The sequence below is a fragment of the Colossoma macropomum genome, unplaced genomic scaffold, assembly GCF_904425465.1.
Source record: "Colossoma macropomum unplaced genomic scaffold, Colossoma_macropomum, whole genome shotgun sequence".
Lineage (NCBI taxonomy): Eukaryota > Metazoa > Chordata > Actinopteri > Characiformes > Serrasalmidae > Colossoma > Colossoma macropomum.
In genome coordinates this window covers 29,230,257-29,249,231 of record NW_023494798.1, presented here as the reverse complement: position 1 = coordinate 29,249,231, position 18,975 = coordinate 29,230,257, and the positions used below count along the sequence as shown (strand labels likewise).

The 18,975-nt window shown below is 38.6% G+C and overlaps 1 protein-coding gene across 1 annotated transcript; it reads right to left on the bottom strand.

Annotated features, from left to right (window-relative positions):
• Positions 1 to 5,136: 5,136 nt before the first annotated feature.
• Positions 5,137 to 18,690, bottom strand: tmem91 (transmembrane protein 91). The gene is made up of 3 exons (XM_036585291.1): positions 17,769 to 18,690; positions 11,051 to 11,197; positions 5,137 to 6,528 (listed from the first exon to the last, which is right to left on the bottom strand). Exons 1-3 carry the CDS (start codon positions 18,177 to 18,179, stop codon positions 6,373 to 6,375), a joined length of 714 nt encoding a protein of 237 aa, XP_036441184.1. The 5' UTR covers positions 18,180 to 18,690; the 3' UTR covers positions 5,137 to 6,372.
• Between the last annotated feature and the right edge of the window lie 285 nt (positions 18,691 to 18,975).

Sequence of the window (18,975 nt, the reverse complement as noted above, 5' to 3'; positions counted from 1 at the left end):
CTTATTTAGACAATCCACATTTCCTTATGTTCCATATTTCCCTGAGATGCTTCTACAAACCTGCTGAAAGTACAGCCATATTACCATCAACCTTAAATACTTAGCTCTTCAGATTATTCAAATATGGAAAAGACTGTAATCACTAGTTTCCTGTCCTCTATAAAACATTTTTATAAATCCCACCATTTTTTCTTTAAAAAGTTTTGCATGATTGATGGTTAAAACATAAGCAAAGTCATTCAGAGCAGTTTGGCATGAAATCCTCTGTTCTAGAGAAAGTACAGAGTCGAATTGTTTACAGCGGTGGTGATAGGAACCAGACAACTCAAGTGCTCCCTCACAGGAAAAGCTCACTCACAGGATGTTATTACACAAAATGGCTAACAGTCCTAGTGCCTGAAACATTGTTTTATGATAGTTTTGAGATAAAGTTTCAGCATAAGACATATTTTTAAAAAAACAGAGGGATACAGGCACGATGTTAAGGCGAAATAGTCTACAACGAAGACTTTTTTTTTTATTAATTAAACTTTGTGATGTTTTCCCATTATCAACACCAATATCGACATATGTAGGTCCACAGGTGGTTTTAGATAGTAAATAAAATGCCTATATTTGCGTTGTAGGCAGTATGTTCTATGGTTCCTATGACCACCACAAATTTTTCTACAATGAACTATTTCACATCAAAACACTCTTGAGTCACTTTTGCTTACATTACAGTAATTAAATTATGCAGACATTTTAAAAAAGTGGATTTCTTTGGGTAATTTGTATCCTAACTTAAGAAAACTGACATTTTACCCCGATTTAAGTTGTAATGTATGTGAATCTAATTGAGTACCCAAAGTCGACCTTGGGAGTTAAAATTAGAATTGAAATGTGCAGAGGAAGCACTTCATTATGCCACATGAGTTGGGCTACTGGGGCTTATTACATAATATCGTTATCATACATCAGCATTCACTGCTCAGCTTTAAGGTGTAATTCGAATTAGGATTGAAATCCCAAGAAGATCCTGACAGTCACCGCTAAAAACCTCCAGTTTTGTACTCACATTTCACATTGACACGAAGTCACAAAAACACACTGATAAACAAATTAGTTAAACATTAACTCGAGTGCATTTATTGGCTTAGATCCAGGAATCCTTATTATATACATCAACATTTACACAGGGTTTGTGAAGCAGGCTACATGGATGAATTGGATGGAGGCTTCTCTCGTGTCTCTCAGAGCCGAGCATAAAGCACCTCGACCTGTTTACTGCAGCTGTAACTGACAGCGTGATGCTCTCTACTGTAACACAGATGCAATGGTATGCCGTGTTATCTCTCCTCTCCAGTGCATGATTGGTCCGCTAGACGTAGAAGTAACATATCACCCCCCGCAGTGATATGACCCAGTTCTTCACTGCGGTGGGGGGGGGGTTCGGTGGACCCTGAAAGCACCTGCCAGGGCAGTTTTGCTTGACCACTGCTTTATGGCTTTAATCTCTTTCAACAGATGATATTTTAACCTTTAAGTCAGCAGAGGAGGTTTGTGAGTGCTATACCTTGTTCTGACACTAACATGAACTATTTTTTTCCCTCAGAATTGTAGTTCAGCAGTTGTTTGAATACTTTTAGATGTGATATACCAGTACTGAGTATAGAAAAATGATACAAATGCATATTTGAGACTTTGACCAGTGAAAGCTGTGATCCATTAGTGACCTCACCTGTGAAATACACTCTAGTCAGTGTAGATGAAGTAGAAGAGACGGTTTAAAGAAGGATCTGTGTTGAGTTTAGAGTATTTTGAGACATGGGTTACGTATCTCAGTCAAGGTGCAAAATACAGGGGGGTCCTGGATCCCCTAATTAATCCCTTGAACCCCCTGAATGTCTCAAAATTCTGGGGGGGGGATACCTGAAATTAAACGTATTATGACGTTATGCTGTCTGACAAGGAAAAACTCATTGTTTAGCTGCTTCTCTCACAATGGTGAGCTTCTGTCTTTGGTAATGTTGACTTAACTAGAGCTGCAGCACTGGTCTGCCTCAGGGTGGCGCTGTAGCAATTTCGTTCACGCAGTTGGTCCTTCATGGCCTAGCAACTGTATCTATGCCCAGGTTATCTCTGAAAAATTTTTCATTATGCCATAATATATTTGTAAATCTAAAAAATACCCAATTTCCCAAGAGATGGGTGGAAAGATTTTTGAACTCCAGTCATATACATTTGTGATATAACTGAACATTACTCAGCCAATGAGCTGATCAGCTTGCCAACCAATCAGTGCTCAGTAGCAGTAATGCTAGCATCCTACATCACAAGCCCTGTTTGCTGTAGCAAAATGGAAAATACTGTTAAGTTTTCTTAGATTTTTTTTAGTAGAAGAAACCCTTCATCCTTCTACCTTCCAAAATGACATGAGGTTCCCTTAAAAATGACTAGAAACTTGTTTTATTTTTAGCCGTTTACCTCCATTTACACCCATTTACTGAGGACTCACAAGTGCCCTCTAACATTTTTGCAGTTATTTGTTTGATATAATGGGAGAAATAGGAAGTGGCCAGGCTCCCATTAAACTGCCTCTGGTGTGACCATTATGAGAATTATGGCCTGTCCATGCACAAGCACATAGATTGTGCTGATTCATGAAGTTGCTGATGTTCTCGTGGCTTTAACGATCTTCCTGGATACTTCTGAAAGAGCATATTGGGGCAACGCATACAGTCCTATGCAAACGTTTGGGTATAGCCCCTGATTAAATGACATGATTTGTTGATTATTTTAAGTGAAAAAATGTTGTACATCATCTACAGAGAAAACACTTCTGCGCATTTTAATGCATCTATTTAACAAATTTTAAAAAATGGAGATCAATATGTGGCCTGTGCAAAAGTCATGGCACATGTATATTTTATGTTTGTGTGTTGTTTGTAGATGACATGATAACTTACTTTCACTCAGAAGACCAACCAACAAAACGTGATCTGACCAGGGTTGTGCGTATGATTGTATATATTTTGATGCAGTATTTGGGAAATGATGTGTTTAATGGGGTCTTGCTGTGCTTTTGCACAGTTTAGAATTACACTTGGACAGTAACTGGAAAACACATGAAAGCATGCACAAGCACACAAAACTGCAAGGGTGAATTTTGGGCCAGGCCATTAGAGGGCAAGCTATTTTTGTTGGTGTAATAATGGAGACTAAAAACAGCTTGGAACAAGAGGAGATGGCGGGAAAAAAAGACCACACGTCCACTGCAGTGTGGAACTGTTTGTTTTTCTTGAGATTTTGTTCATTTTGTTTTCCTCAGGGTTCAAATTATTGGTCAGGCTTTAGATTAAGCATTAGGAATAAATGAATATCAAACTGATTTGAAAATTATATTGTGATAAGATGTTTATCCGTCACTCAGCCCCATTTGTAATTAGTGTAAGCAGTTGCGCTGTGGACACCCAGATGTGGTAATTGGATAATAATCAGAGAAATGAGTATCACTGTTTTTGTGAAGTTTAGAAAAAAAATTCTCCATCTTATACACACCAAAGCAAAAACCACAGTCTCGAGCAAACAGCAGAACATCGTAGTAACAGAGTGCATTGTATAAAACTATAATGAACAGTATAGTGGTTCCCTCCATTGGCAAACTCCTCTTATCTGGCACGCTTCATCCATCCAGTGTCATTTTATGCAGGGATTGATGGGTGATTGTAACTTGACGGAGCTCCAGCTGCCCCTGAGGTCTTTTTGTGGTCCAGTCATTTACAAAATGGTGCAGAATCCCCATGCAGGTAGATGCGCTAAGGATGTAGGGATGTAGTGTAAAGTCTCTGACCCCAGCTTGGCGATGACGGCAAGAGAAATCAGCAATGACTGTAAGGTTTGTTGCCTGGAATTCCCTTTTACCCCAATAGATTTCATAATCTCAGTGCATGCCCTCAATCAAACAGATGCAGCTCAGGCTGAGCAGCCACGCAAGCAAGCAGATACTCTTCATCACTCTGGAGCTCAGTTTCCAGGCAAAGGGACGTTGCTTGAGTGTGTGACAGTTTTCAGTTCGTGGAAACGCTTCAGCGCTGGGCTATGTGAGGTGACACTGACTGCAGTAGACCCCCCTGCTGCATAAGTTTTGGTGTTATTAGATGGAAAAACGGAGTGCTATTTTAGTCGTGGCAGAGAGAGAGAGACCTGCTGGAGAAGCGTCTCTTAATGGCGTGACTCACAGTAGAAGCCACGCTGTGAGTGTGTGTTCAGTCTCTGCCACATTTCAACCTTTCCATTCCATGTCTTTACTTAGAAACAGTTACATCAGTACCTGCTGAGGGACGTGCTGTTTCGTCTGCTGTCTGTTTACTGTTACTTTATTTGCAGTTTTGGTTTTGGTTGATTTTTTATGGACCACTGGGAACATTTTGGCACCTGTTTTTCGAGAGTGGAGAGTAGAACTATTCTCAGGTGACCATGTCTAATAAAAATGGAAATTTAACTGTATATTCTGTATTTAACAAAAGCATAAATTTGACTAGTTTTAGTGTTTAATTCAACTGTACATTTAACTATATCTGTCACGTTTAATAAAAATGTAACTGTAGTTTCTGTTTGTTTTTTAATTATTATGTAGTTTCCATTTCAGTGTTCCTGTATGTAATTAAATTGTAGCTTCAGTTTCAGTGTTAGGCTTCAATGTAGCTCAACACTGAAGTTTTTACAGTCATTTTCCATTGTTTCTGTATTTAATGAAATCATAGCTTCAACGTCAGTGTTGGGCTTCAGTTTTTACAGTAACTTTTCATTGTTTCTGTAGTTTCCATTTCTGTGTTCAATTAAATCATAGCCTTAACTGTAGCTTGCCATGTGTAATAAAATTGTAGTTTCCAGGTTTACAAAAAAAACATAGTTTTTATATTAAATTAAATTGTAGCCTCAGTTTCAGTGTTAGGCTTCAACGTAGCCCAACACTGAAGTTTTTACAGTAGCTTTCCGTTGTTTGCGTAGTTTCCTTTCTGTATTTAATGAAATCGTAGTTGCAACGTCAGTGTTGGGCTTCAGTTTTTACAGTAGCTTTTCATTGTTTCTGTAGCTTCCATTTCCGTGTTCAGTCAAATCGTAGCCTTAACTTATTTTAGCATCTGTGTTTAATAAAATTGTAGTTTCCAGGTTTACAAAAACTTAGCTTCAACTGTAGTTTCTACATTTAATTAAATTGTAGATTTGACTATAGTTTCTGTTTCTGTATTTAATTAAATCATAGATTTAACTACAGCTCTGTTTCTGTGTTTTATAAAATAATTGATTAATTATAGCTTCCATGTTTAATTAACTATTTAATGTCCATGTCTGAAATTTTACACTTTCTTTGGTCCATATATCCTCTGAGCTTGCCTGAGGAGAAATCTAAAGACTTTTTTAAATTGATCAAAACAGGGCTAAAAAGTGAGGTTTATCACTTAATATATCATATTAAATTCAGCTGACATAAGACTAGTTTTAACTTTTAACTACTTTTACTTGAGACTACTTATAAAATACCCAACGTTTATTGAAAATAGAGTATGAAAAATGACATGTAATAAAAATCAAATGGCCACTGTTTGATGTTCATCCAAAGCATAACTCAAATTTTCCTCACTTTAGACCAATCAGATCAAGTTGTTTTGCATTTTATGCTTCTCATTTTAAACTTAGTTCTTGGACAGGAATGGATTAAATTGTACTGTAGTTTTCCATTTCTGCTTTAATTAAATCATAACCACAACTGTAGCTTCCATGTTCAGTAAAATCATAGTTTTAATTGTAGTTTCTATGTGTTTTTAGCTCTAACTGTAATGTCTTTTTCTATGGGCATGAGGATTATGGGACATGAAGATTCTATAAATCCAGTCTGGGTCCTGCTGTTTCCACTGCAGTGCAAAAAAAAGTCTTGTTGTCCTTGTCAAGGCCTTCAAACAAACCCTCAGGCCCCACCAAATCACGTGGGAGGCAGACTCGCTTACCTGTGCAAGCTGGTTTTGCTCAGTGGTATTGTGTCATTGGTGTGGGGATGTAAGGGGATTTCAGCCAGAACTGAGAGTGAAAACATGAAGCTATGTTTGTCTCTCTCCAAGTGTAGTGCTGTGCCAATTTTTGCCTTTTTTTTTAAAACCCTTTCTCTCAATTTGTAATATTTCTCCTGCGATCTGTTCCCAGCAGTCGTGCTCATCCCTCAAGACTCTTTAGACCTCTGCAGGAAGCTTAGTGAAAAGATGCAAGCACTGCTCGGTGGGAATAAAAGCCAGTTGTTACAAGGTGTATATTTGTGAGTTAATGTTATGAGCGAAATTACTGTGTCGTCATGAGCGCTGTAAAAGGGGTGGGGCTTGCAAAAGAGGCGGATCCTTAAGGTGGCTTCCCAGACAGGTAGGAGATGAGTGCGGCGATGGCGCAGATGTAGGTGATGATGCCGAAGACGATAGAGAGGATGGAGAGCCACAGAGCCTGACGGGACGCCGTGCTGGCCCCCTGGAAGTCCCCCTGCGCCGACGCTTTATTGGTCTGGCCATAACAGATCGAAGAAGAGCGGGAAGGAAAGAAAGAGTGAGAAGTCAAGGTCAGTACATGCATTAGTCAGCCCAGTGATAGACATCTCCCCACCCCCATAAGAAATTCATCATTCAGCCACAGTGGTGATGTCAATAATGTCCATTATGCAGGTTCTGTGCATTTTTCATTGAGGCTATTGTGCCTTTTTTGCCTGTTTCTTTCCTTCTTTCATCTCTAACTCTCTTGTCTTCGACAATAGTCTTCATTTTTGACTGCACCTCATGCTCTATTGGAAATCCATGAGTGGAGGCCACTCATTATGACTTTAATTAAAACCTTAACAAAGTCCATTGACCAGAACACCAGGCCAGTGTCATGCTGTCACTCAGCCACATGAGGCCGGTAATAGAAAATTCAACACAGGCCTGGATGCTTTCCCAGACCGCCATACATAGTGAGTGTGGAGACACAGCATGAGAACATTACACAGAATTGCTGTCTGCTACCTCCGTCCCATTAGTTTTGGGCCTTCACGCTGAAATCAGCTGTACCAGTAGAACCAGACATGATGGAAAAAGCTAATTTAGCCTGAAATCAAATTGACTGTCAACTAAGGTTGCCAACCCTCAAGGACAGGCCTTGAGAGGAATTGGCCGAGGCCTCCAGGACTGAAAAAATTCAATCCTGAACGTTATTAGTGCCTTTAATGTTTCTGAAAAATTATAAATCAAAGTAGAATATATTGTTTTTGTACCTTTTTTGACCTGGTTACTGTTGTAGAGATGCACTGATACCACTTTACCCCTCCGATACCAATACCTGATTCTTTAGTATCGGCCGATACCAATACCGATACTAACTTTAGCTAACCTCGCGTATAAGTCCTGATATTTATAAGATTACATTTTAAAATATTTTATTTATGGTAAAATCTATGTTCTGTGTCACAAATAAAACACACTCAGCTTACTTGTTGGCTTATATTTATTAGATGCTTACAAAAACTTACTGTATTTAGTAATTACTACTATATAATTAGTACTAAGAACCATATTTAAGAACTTAAATAAATGTAAAATATCTTTATTGTGCAAAACCGTTAAAAACAGAACTGAACAGTAAACCTGTTGTGATTACACATCAGGACACAGCAGCTTCTCTGGCTCGAAAACGGAGCTGAATGTTGTATCACATCCAAATTTCTCAAGTCGTTTGTCTCATATGTGTGTCTTGTTCACTCGCTCGCTCGTTCACGCTGTCAGTATCAGCAAATTTCAGTGTTTTTTCTGGTTCCGTTCAAGCGTCAGACCGCAAGACCCCCCTGCTGAGTGATACAGCCAACCGACAGAGCCGCACCGCAGGCAGGGCTAGTGGACGCACTGGCCCAGCTAGTGGGCTGCTGTGCTAAAGACTAAATCAAGACTAAAGGCTATCATTACGCCGAGAGTCAGACGGTTCTTTCTGCTCTCTCAATAACATTAACTCAGACTGTAAGTGACCACACAGCAGCAGACGAGTGATTACTGAAAGAAGCAGCTCAGCTGTTCAGGTAAGCGGCTCCGTTGGCGTGTTGCTAACACCAAAACTGCCGTTACAGATTTTGCCATGAGCGTTTTTATTGCTGCTTGTCATCCCACACCGCGACGTGTCATTAAGTTCTGTCTACTGGCGTGAATGCACACATCAGAAATTGCTTTGTGGCATCAGTCATAGGTATTGGCATCCCCATCACTGATACCGATGCTGCGTTTAAGTGCAAGTATGGGCGCTGATACCAATACAATATTGGTATCGGTGCAACACTAGTTGTAAAGGCTATGATAGCTAGTCACCACTGCTGCCACTTTCACCTGCTTATAGTTTGCTAACTAAAGCAAAATAAATAAGTAAATAAATAAATAAATAAATAAATAAATACAGTTGTATATGAGACTTTGGCATCCCTAGTCAAATGAGGTGTTTTGTTTTTTTTTAATGAAAATAAATTAATACATCTTCTACAGAAAATACACACCTCTGCACATTTTAACACACTGTTACCGATTATTTGCTGAATTTAACATATTGGAAAAAAACAAATGTGGCCTGTGCAAAAGTGATGGCACGTTTTATAGTTTATTTATTTTTTTCTAATATGTTAAACTCAGCAAATAAATAGAAATTGTGCTCTTTAAATTACACATCTAAGTTCAAACTTTTGCATACAACTGTAAATAAAATACAACAAATAAAATAAAGAAATAACAAAAATACACAAATAAAATAAAAATCTCCTGGCTTGCTGTCAGATGGATTTAGTAACCCCACTGTCAACCCCATCAACTCAAATCAAGCCTTTAACAGGAATGAGCTGTAAGTCTGCTTTCCTGATCTCAAGAAAGTGGACTAGTCTAAAATCCGTCCTGTAGTACAACCACATCAGTGTGTGTTTATTTAGCTGTCTGCCATGCTGATTCTCTGGTGGCATAATCCTGCAAATCTCTGTGTAATCCTGTGTAAATCCACAGGTATAATTCCATGATGTCTGCACTCTCACCAAACATCACCTGTTGCTCTGAGCTTCCCTGCAAATCGCCGCCAATTGTCACACAGCCTTTCTGACAGCTCACGCCATAGATGTTTAGATTTATGTATCTGATCTTAGTCAGGAAAAAAGATATGGAATCATTTTGGTACCTATCGGGCGGATGTCTGTATTTGGCGTATACAGTCATTAGCAAAAGTTTGCGTGCTGCTAGTCATATTATGTGTTGTTGATTTACAAGGTGAAAATAAGTACACATCCTCTACCGAGAACATTTTAATGCACTGTTACTGTTTATTTGCTGAATTAACATATAAAATAAAATTTGGCCTGTGATATATATTCAATATATTGCAAATAATACCTATTATGCAGTAAAATTAGCAGACAAATGGCATATTAAAGTTTGCTCCCTGTAGAGAATGTGTTAACTTATTTTCATTCATAAAATCAGTACAACATGTAATTTGACCAGGTGTGTTCAAACTCATGCATGTGGAGGAGTGAGGAGGTTCTGCTGCCAGCAGAGAATTCTGACACAGACCACCCAAACACTCTTTATTCAGACAATCTACGGATTTTTCCTTTTAAACTGCATTTGAAAAAAGGTTAATTTGTGAAAATGATCGTTAACAACTAAGATAATCTGCTTCCATTTAGTTTGTGTCTAAAATGAATGTAGAACACTTTAATTCCTGTGATAATTACTTTGAGAGCTAAACCACTCTCTACAAATTACCTGTGAAGTGGCGATGACTGGGGTCCAAGCACTTGACACCTTATGGGACCAGTAGAATACAAATGATGGGCTAAGTTTTATCGGAACGGCCTGATTTATAACAGATGTGGGCCTCTAAAAGGAGATGTCTGACGAATTTATATATATTCATTTTCTGACCTTGATAAGCAACAGATTTTTAATATAAATAACAAAATACCTAAAAATAAGTGCAGTGTTTGGAAAAGAATTGCAGTTGCATGAACTCAATGAACTAAATAATTCCAGAGCAGTTACCCTGTATTTTAGTCTCATGTTAATTTGGGTGTTCACCTAAGAACAATGGCACTAGACTCTGTAATATGGATTGATTGGTTCCTGAACTTGTCACCTTTTTTTTACTACTTATGAGGTTTTATGTCTGTATTATGTGTGATTATGGTTGTTTATATTAGGCAGCACTGAGCTACTGCATTTGTAACCCTCTACAAGTAAGTCGGACATGTCTCTGTAATTCCAACCCAAATGGATCTAGTCCCAATTTCAACATTTTATAACTGTTTATGTATCTGCATTGGCATTAACATATGTGTACCTGATGAATATCGGATTCCACAAGTTCCATATTGGTGAGTCACTATATGATATATTATTATTAAATGATACTTTAAAAAAATATTTGGCAAACTTGGTGACCATTGATGTGACCGAGCAAAGATGGAAGACAGAACTGATACCCTCGGATTTCAGACAGAAATAAAACCTATTTTGTCAAACATAAATATACAGTAATCTATGAATCCATTTCTGCGTTATTGAATTTGCAGAAACCTGTTATGCTGAATGATGAAAAATTCAATAATAACTGGCATCCTGAACGATGATTTATGATTCTCGCTCCATTTCTGCCTCTAATTCCTTATTTAACATTTCAATCTCATTTCTCTTGTGTACCACCTCTCATTCTTCTCATATTTCATGGAGGGAACAGAACCACTTGAGTTTTTAATGTCCTTGATGATTCAGAGCATGAAGATAGCAGTCGAAAGGTTGTGCTCATGGGTACTTATGCCACCCATCCACATAACAGGCCTGAGTGAACAATACAGACCTAGATGCAAAAGCACACTGGCCGCAAATTGTATTCATCAGTTAGCAAGCCGTTGCAAACTGCAGATGCTTCTACACAAAAAATAGCCGAAATGCGTATATATGCTGCAGTGCCTGTGCTGATAAAAAGTTATAAAAAGATATAAAAAGTGATTGAGACAGCACAGTAAAGGTCCTTGTACCTTCTGAGACAAGTAGAAGGCAGCGATGCCCAGAGGCCAGAAGCAACAGAGCATGGAGAAGAAGGCCAGGCCCAGGTAGTCCTGTGGGATCATGAGTGGAAAGTTGCTTTCACTGTCCGTGTCACTGAAGTCGTCACTGGAGGAGTCCTGAGAGACACAGAGACACAAGACACAGCTGGAGTGAAAATATAATCGGACTCGCCAACAACAAACAGGAGGAAACAGATGGTGAACACAGCTACTAATAATAACCAGTGGGAAACCCTCAGGGCCTTAACGATTTCTGTGAAATAAAAAATACATGTCTGTAATTTTTTAGTTAATTTTTGTTTAATTAAGTCATCATGCTTGTTGTTTTTAAACTCTACAGTATTGTAATAATACTCTGATTTCATTGTTAAGTCTTGGCTGGAAAGAACAGAAAATGACCCAATCAGGATTTTTTTGAGGTGGTATCTTGGTAAATACAGCCAAGCAAGCTTTCCTATTAGTTAGGACTTCAGGAGCTAAACTGAAGGCATCAGATTAACCACTAATGCATCAGATTAACCACTTACATAATTAGGAACTGACAGTGGAATCAACCAATCACGTTTCGGCATTTAAGATATCATTCAAAAGCATTACTTGACGAATAAATTTGTTAAAGCAGTATAAACTTAATTTTGCATGGCTGAATAATTTAATAAAGCAAACAATTTTATATTGCTTTATATTTTATTTATCTATAAGAATCTAATGATTCTTTTATTGTCACTACATGGTAACCTGTGGTATCCTGTCATGGTTTATTTAGCACTGCAGGTGATAAATAGCCAGTTCAGGTCAGTTTCAGAGAGAATTTTGTTATACTCGGGTCATTTTCAACCCCAAAACAGTAATGTGGTTCAGGTCAGGCTCGAACAGAAAATTCTTGGGCTGTATTCAGATTTACACCAGAATTTCAGGCCCCGTTAAAGCTCTACACTCTAGGTTCCCTGGAAGTTATAGATGTGTCACTGACTGTGAATATGAACCATAGTCTAACCAGGTCAGTTGTTAGAAATGGAAAGCTGCAGCAGCAGCTCTGTGTCAGCACTCTTTACTGAAAGAGTCATTGTAAAACTGCTACAAGGTAAAATATATGTTAATGTCTGTTACAAGCTTCAAATAAAACCATTCAATGTTACAAGATACAGCTGTCTGTGTTTAACCTAGAATGGCCAAAAGATGTTCCTGGGAATTGCTGTTAATGTAGTGCTAACATAACCCACAGGGATGCTGGCAGAAAATAGCTTTACTGTAGATGTGTGTATTTCCTTGTTTTTGACCGAGTGTTGACTTTTATGGCCCAAACTGCAGGCCTTGTTGTTATTTTATTATTACAATTTAGATTAAAATACTGTAAACTTCACACCAGAATGTGTTTTAAGAACCTTTTCATCAATACTTCAAAAGTTTTTGGGAACACCAACAACATATTAAACGATAGATGATATGCTGTACTGACTTATTTATTGTAATCTCTTTATAATTTATCTGAGATCACTCTGTTTCAAACACAAGGCATTCTGGATGTTACATTCATAGCTTTCTGAGTCAATAAAGAATCATACAGCTCTGCTCATCATTCTGGATACATCTAACCTTTTACATTTTTTTCTTCCTACCTAGCATTATATTGTGAACAAAACCAGAAAAATAACAATTTAATATTTTAATGTGATTTAGCAACAATACTATGTGCAGTAAAAGTCATAATATAGTTTTTTTTTTCCCCCTTTAAGAAATTCTGTAGCAATAAGATCCAAATCTCAGCATCTGCTTGGTACATCTGGAAAGTTTCAACAACTCTGGTTTTACTTTATGGTTTGTCCTCTGCCTCCTGCTAAAACATCCTTGAGAGTGTATTATTGCTGTATTCTTCCAAACGCATCTGCCTGAACAATGAATAAACTTCGTCTGGTGCCTCTTAGGTAATGTGACTGAATGAGGTTATGCCAAATGTGCACTAGCAGAGCTTGCCTTCGGGTGAATCGTGACTCATGTTCTTTTAAAAAGAGCTACATTTTCAGTCTGTCTCTTCCCCTCTGACCTTGTCTGAACGTTCCTCCTGTTTCAGTCGCTCTGAAAAAAAAAAATCTTAATTTCCTCCAGATGTGCTTCACGCACCATTTATCTCATATAACATGCTGCTGATTGTGTCTTGCTGAATGCATAAAATAGGCTATTAAATTTAGCAGGGAGGAAAATTAAAAATTGAATTGTCACAAGGAACAATTGAAAGAGAAGCTTGCAGAACATTCCCTATAACAATCTCAGGCTTCTACCTGAAGATGTATTGCCCGGTGATGGGACAGGATTAAGGTAAAGGTTTAAAGCAGAGATGGAGAGTCACAGATTATAAAAGAGGTTCATCAGGACTGTCAGTTAGTTAGCATTTAAGGGGTGTGTTTGGATGGTCCAAAATATCCAAAAAAGTTGCACATGAAAGGGTTGCCAAAGTTATAAATACGATGGTACACTTGGGCAAATTCATTGTTACTTAACTTATTAGTTTGTAATGTATCACCAGCCAGTACATTCACTGATACCATGTTGAACACAGTAGGCAAAGCTGGCAAACAATATAGCATGTAACCCCTCAAACTGCAGGCTTGTTATTTACTTATTAAACTTTTGTTCATTTTTTCAAAGCAATATATTACAAGAGGCTGCTTCATATTGTGCCTAACAACACCATTTAACCATGGTGAAATGACTTACATGGCTCAAGTAGATCATTGCCTTTCTAAAACAGTGACAAACACAATATGATAAGATACACCAACAATGAAAAAATAAATAATATTGCAATAACCAATTCTTCCCCCAAGCAACATAGTTAACCATAGGCTATGGTTTACAGTAAAGGATTAGTCCATGAAGCGCAACTGAAAGGGTGTCACATGCCACAATTGCTATTTTATTTATTTATTGCGTCATTATTTTTTATTAGCATTGTAACCCCAACTGCAACCTGAAAGTAGCCATGCTGTGTGATCTTATTCACTTTTTGATGGTTAAATCCAGATTATCATAAATTGAAGGTTTCATAGTGAACTAACAGCTGGAAATACACATTGTATTGTTGTCGATATTAAAAGCAAGTAACTAGTACAGGTAACGTTAGCTACTAGCAAGCTCCAAGTAACATTACCTAGCATAGCTAACTAAATGGTGACAACCTAGCTTCTTTACACAGTTTCATTTTACTTTCCAGCCTTTTCCAGTGTCTATTTCCACATGTTGCTTCTGTGTGAGCCATGTTGCTTCAGTGTAAACCAGCAACTCGTTGCAGAGCTCATCAAATTATTATGAGCCCACCAAAAAAGGGAAAACAGCATGTTGATGAAATGCCCACAAAGATGACATAATGTAAGTGAAGGTAACTGTCACCAATTCCAACAATTTTCCAAATTACTGAAATCATTAAGATGTAAACAAAGTCACTCAGAGTGGTCTGATGTGAGGTGTGCTATTCTAGAGAAACTTACCAAGTCAGAGGTGTTTACAGTGGTGGTGATAGGAAGCAGACATCTGAAGAGTTTAATGCTTTTAAAAGCTCCCTCATAGAACCTTTGACACATGACTGTGTGTTGTGTTATGGTTACAAATACACCCGATGTTTGAGGCATTGTTTGATGAAGGTTTTGGCACAAAATATAAGTTTTAAATCCATTTATGGTGGAGAGGTAGATGCAATGCATTGTGAGGCCCTAAAGAAAAGTTTTTTTTTTTCTTTTTTTCAGGTTCGCTACTATTTTACCATCATCAACATTGCATATAACACCATGTGTAGGTTTACTGGTTGTGTTGGAAAGAAAAAAAAACACTTTTTCTATGAATGTCACCTTTGTAAGCATCTATAAACACATTCATAAAATGTTAAAAGGCATTCATAAGGCATTACAAACATGGCTTTAATTATTTATAAAAATGCATTACACGTTATAGCCATGCTTATTATGCATTATGAATTGTTAACAAAATACATTATAAGTACTGATCATAACAAATTATAAGAGCTCATAAGTCGTACTGTACTAAAGCCTCCTCCTGTGTTAAGGATGAGGCTACAAGTTGAAGTATTTACTGAAACACTTCAACATACAAAGTACAACACATTACAGGCTTCAAATATGAGATTTTAAACTAGTGCTGCCATCAGTGTTTTACCCAACATGGGAAAGGTAATGTACACCACCGTTAGCTTGGTATTTGTCTTTACACTCTCCAAGCTGGGACTGACTTATTTGGCACTGACAGTATAACATGTTATCAACACTACTTATAATGCATTATATTACCAATTAATAATGTATAATAAACATGGCTATAAAGTGTAATTCATTTTTATAAATGTTTATAATCATGTTTATAATGCTGTATTAATGCATTATAACATGTTATAAATGTGTTTATAGATGCTTACAAACGTGACATTCATAGAAAGTGTTACCGAATTAGCCTTTATGCAATTTTACTTTGGACTTAGGTTATACAGCTTTACTAGTTGTGAAACATCGCAAATGGAGCAGTTTTGCACTCGACCTCCTGGTGAGAATCACTGTTGGCACACAATGAATAGTAATGAACAGTGACAGTAAGAACCGCGAGCGCGGCTCAACAAGGAGCCCAGCGATCCACCAAGTGACAAATGATTTCCATGACGATTGTTTTCTCACAGGGATGTGGTGCCATTGTGCATTTGTTTGAACCGTTTTATGTGTCAGAATTGAGGTGGCACAAAGGGAATAGGGAGAGCAATGTTGTTGTCAGGTGTTCTAAGTCGGATCAGAGGAGTTTGATGTTCTGCACTCTGTTGCCCCTTTTCCAAAGGCGTCCCGTAGAGGGCGAAAACCTACACCAAACCAAATCTCTATTCCATCTTAACTCATTTTAGGGGACTGAAAACTGAATTTAATATCACAGTTTCTATTTTACGCACCCGCTCCTTGTGTACTGGCGTATGAAATAGAGGCTGGCGTGGACCTCATCAGCGCTGAGGCATTATTATCTATCCAGCAATAGATGCAGAGCTTTTTTTTTAATAATCGTGCTGGATGTGCTGATGACTGCCCAAGCTTACCCCTCCCTTTGCTTCATGCCTTTTGATTTTTCAATTTAAAAGCTCATCCTCTCCCCCTACCCCACACCCCACTCACCCAAACCTGTCCCACCTCGGAATACTGCGTCTGCGGCACTATATCTCTCGCTTTATTCAAAGTGCAAGGCTTAGCTGACAGATGTCTTTTTGGAGAGGAAAGTGAACACATCTACACTTACTGAGTGACCTCACTTTGTCTAGCCCTTTCCTTGGTCAGGACACAACCACAACAACTAGGAAACAACAGCAGGCTGAAATAGGAAACGGACCCAGCTGGTGTTGTAATGCTGGCTGTATTGTTGACATACATGATTGAGCCTTGTTCGATTTGCATTTGAGAGTCTGGTTGAAGAGATAACGGTAAAGCCACTGGCGCCACATCAGCTTCTCTTTGTTTGCACACTGCTAGACAAAAGTTTGGGGACACCTAGTTTTTCAAAATGGACCTTTCTTTTGTCATTTTGCAATAGAATAACATTGCAAGGGCTAATTTTTGGGTTAAACAATTTGTGTATGTGTTATTAACAGTGCTACCTTAAGAATTATCTCAGATGTGTTGATATTCTCTCATGAAAGATTCTGAATTGATTAAAAAAGAACTAATAATCAGATTTTTATTGGATGTTTGTAGTCACAAATTGGTCACAATGTATGTAGGTGAAAGAAGGGTCAGAAACCATAGCCAATATGACCCTACAAAGAACACGACTTTGCAAATTTATATCACACGTTTCAAATCTATTCAAGGCAGAGAGGTACATGCAATACGCTAAATAGCCCCCAAAGAAGTTATTATTTACAGATTCACTTTTTTTATATATATATATATAAACTTGTGTATATATTAAACACACGCAGGTTCACTTGTTCTTTTGGATAGTGAATAAAAAGGCTATATTTGCATGGTAGATATTATGGTAATGTTATTCCTACAAACTTAAAAATGATGGTCCTTTAGTAAAGAAAATGATTCTATATAGAACCGTGAACACTCAAAGAACCCCTTTCATGATTAAAGCGTTCTTTAATTGTTCTTTAGTAAAGAAAATGGTCCTATATAGAACCGTTGCTCAAAGAACCATTTGCAATATTAAAGTGTTTTTGCATCATGAAAGTGTTCTTTAGAGAGAATGGTGGAACTGGTAGAGAATGTGTTGTAGATGCTTCTATGTAGAACATCAGCAGGGATACATGACACGAAGAATAAATATAAAAGATGCTTCATTTAGTTTAAATCTATTAGATGATACAGGTCTTTAGATGTAACAAATGCATTGAGTTTAGGCTACAATCTTATTACCAAAGCTATCACATCTGTCACATCTTGGCACCCTGAATCGAACTGTGAGGTGATAAGACGTTCCACCCCTACCCTGTTTTGATGTTAGCTTTCATTAGTACTCTTGTCAGGTGTTTGAACCACCTTTGGGCCAAAAGAGTTACAGTCTGTGCTTTTAACAACAACTTGGAAAAGAAAACTTTCAAATCAATATTTAGAACTTTGAACTTTGATGAACTTGAAGCTGAGTGGGGCAACATATTCCCAAGTCTTAGTACATTCAGTTTCTTTTAGAATAACAAAAGCCTCACCTCAAAATCCGGCAGCAGGTCATCCTCGTCCTCCATGCTGTAGGACACGCTGTGAATGTCTCTGGTTTCTGCCAGCAGCTTCCGTTCCAGAGGAGACCCAGGACCAATGTCCACAAATGTGGTTTCCAAGTACTCCTTGGTGTGGAGACCCAGGGAGTCTGCAGGGCCCCAGACAGGTGCAGGAGGGTAAAGGGACTCCAGCGTGCTGGGCAGGGAACCCGGGTCCAGCAGCTGTTGCTGCTGCTGTTGCCGGAGGTCTGTGGAAGTGCAGTAACTTCCCCATGTCAGTGGGGGCGCTCTTTTTTCCTCTTCACGTCTCATCAAAGCGCCCTTGAAGAGTCCACCCATTTCGGTCGAGTGCTTGGGGCTTACGGCCAAGAGTGGGTGTTCCAGTTCATCCTGACTCTCCATTCTGCGCTGAGGGGTGCAGATGGAGAGGAAGCAACCGCATTAACCGAACAATTTACGCTGAGCGAAAAAAGATCCCTTGAGTGCAGCGTCCAGCTTTATTCTGCACTGGCCTTAGTGGCAACAATAATCCATCTCTAATCCAATTTTTTAATTTTTGCTTTATTCCATCGCTTGTTCTTAGACCACAGATACAAGCATGAATCATGACAAGGGCGGGGGAGCGGAGGCCTACGAAAGCCCTGACCCCCCTTCCCTCCCTCCCTCGCTTCTCCTCCGGCCCACCAAGGTTGCGTCAGGAGAGCGGCTGTTTCCGTCGTGTTTTTAAGCTCTTCCAGCTCTTGCGGGTTTCGCTCTCTTCACATGTCAGGAGCTATTTGCTCCGGGCCGTGTTGGTCGAGCACAGGGCCTGGGCCACACATTTTCCCATGATGGGATGATTCTGTATCTGATAAATATGCTAATGTGCTTTGCTTTGCATGGAGGGAAAAATGGAAGTCACTTTCAGTGATGGAAAGCCTTGATTAGCACCGAAAACTCACTCCTTTATCATTCCACGCTGTCGTCAGGATGGGAAAGAGAGGACGAGAGATTCAATTCCCAGCTTCCCTAAAGGGCTCAAGCTGACTGTCTGTTCCAACTGCTAATCAAAATGTATTATAATGGGCTTCTGTGGTCAGAGTGCACGACTTTTGACTTCCAAGCAGATAATTATGATAGAAATGGTAATAACTCACAATAATGATCACGGCTGAAAGGAATATACATTTGGTATGACAAAAACTTGCTTTGGGGATGC

Coding starts and splice junctions, on each gene's coding strand:
- tmem91 (XM_036585291.1), bottom strand. CDS start 18,179: ATGGAGAGTCAGGATGAACTGGAACACCCACTCTTGGCCGTAAGCCCC. Junction 11,198..17,768: donor ACCTGCTGCCGGATTTTGAG/GTGAGGCTTTTG, acceptor TGTGTCTCTCAG/GACTCCTCCAGTGACGACTT. Junction 6,529..11,050: donor CCTTCTACTTGTCTCAGAAG/GTACAAGGACCT, acceptor TGTTATGGCCAG/ACCAATAAAGCGTCGGCGCA.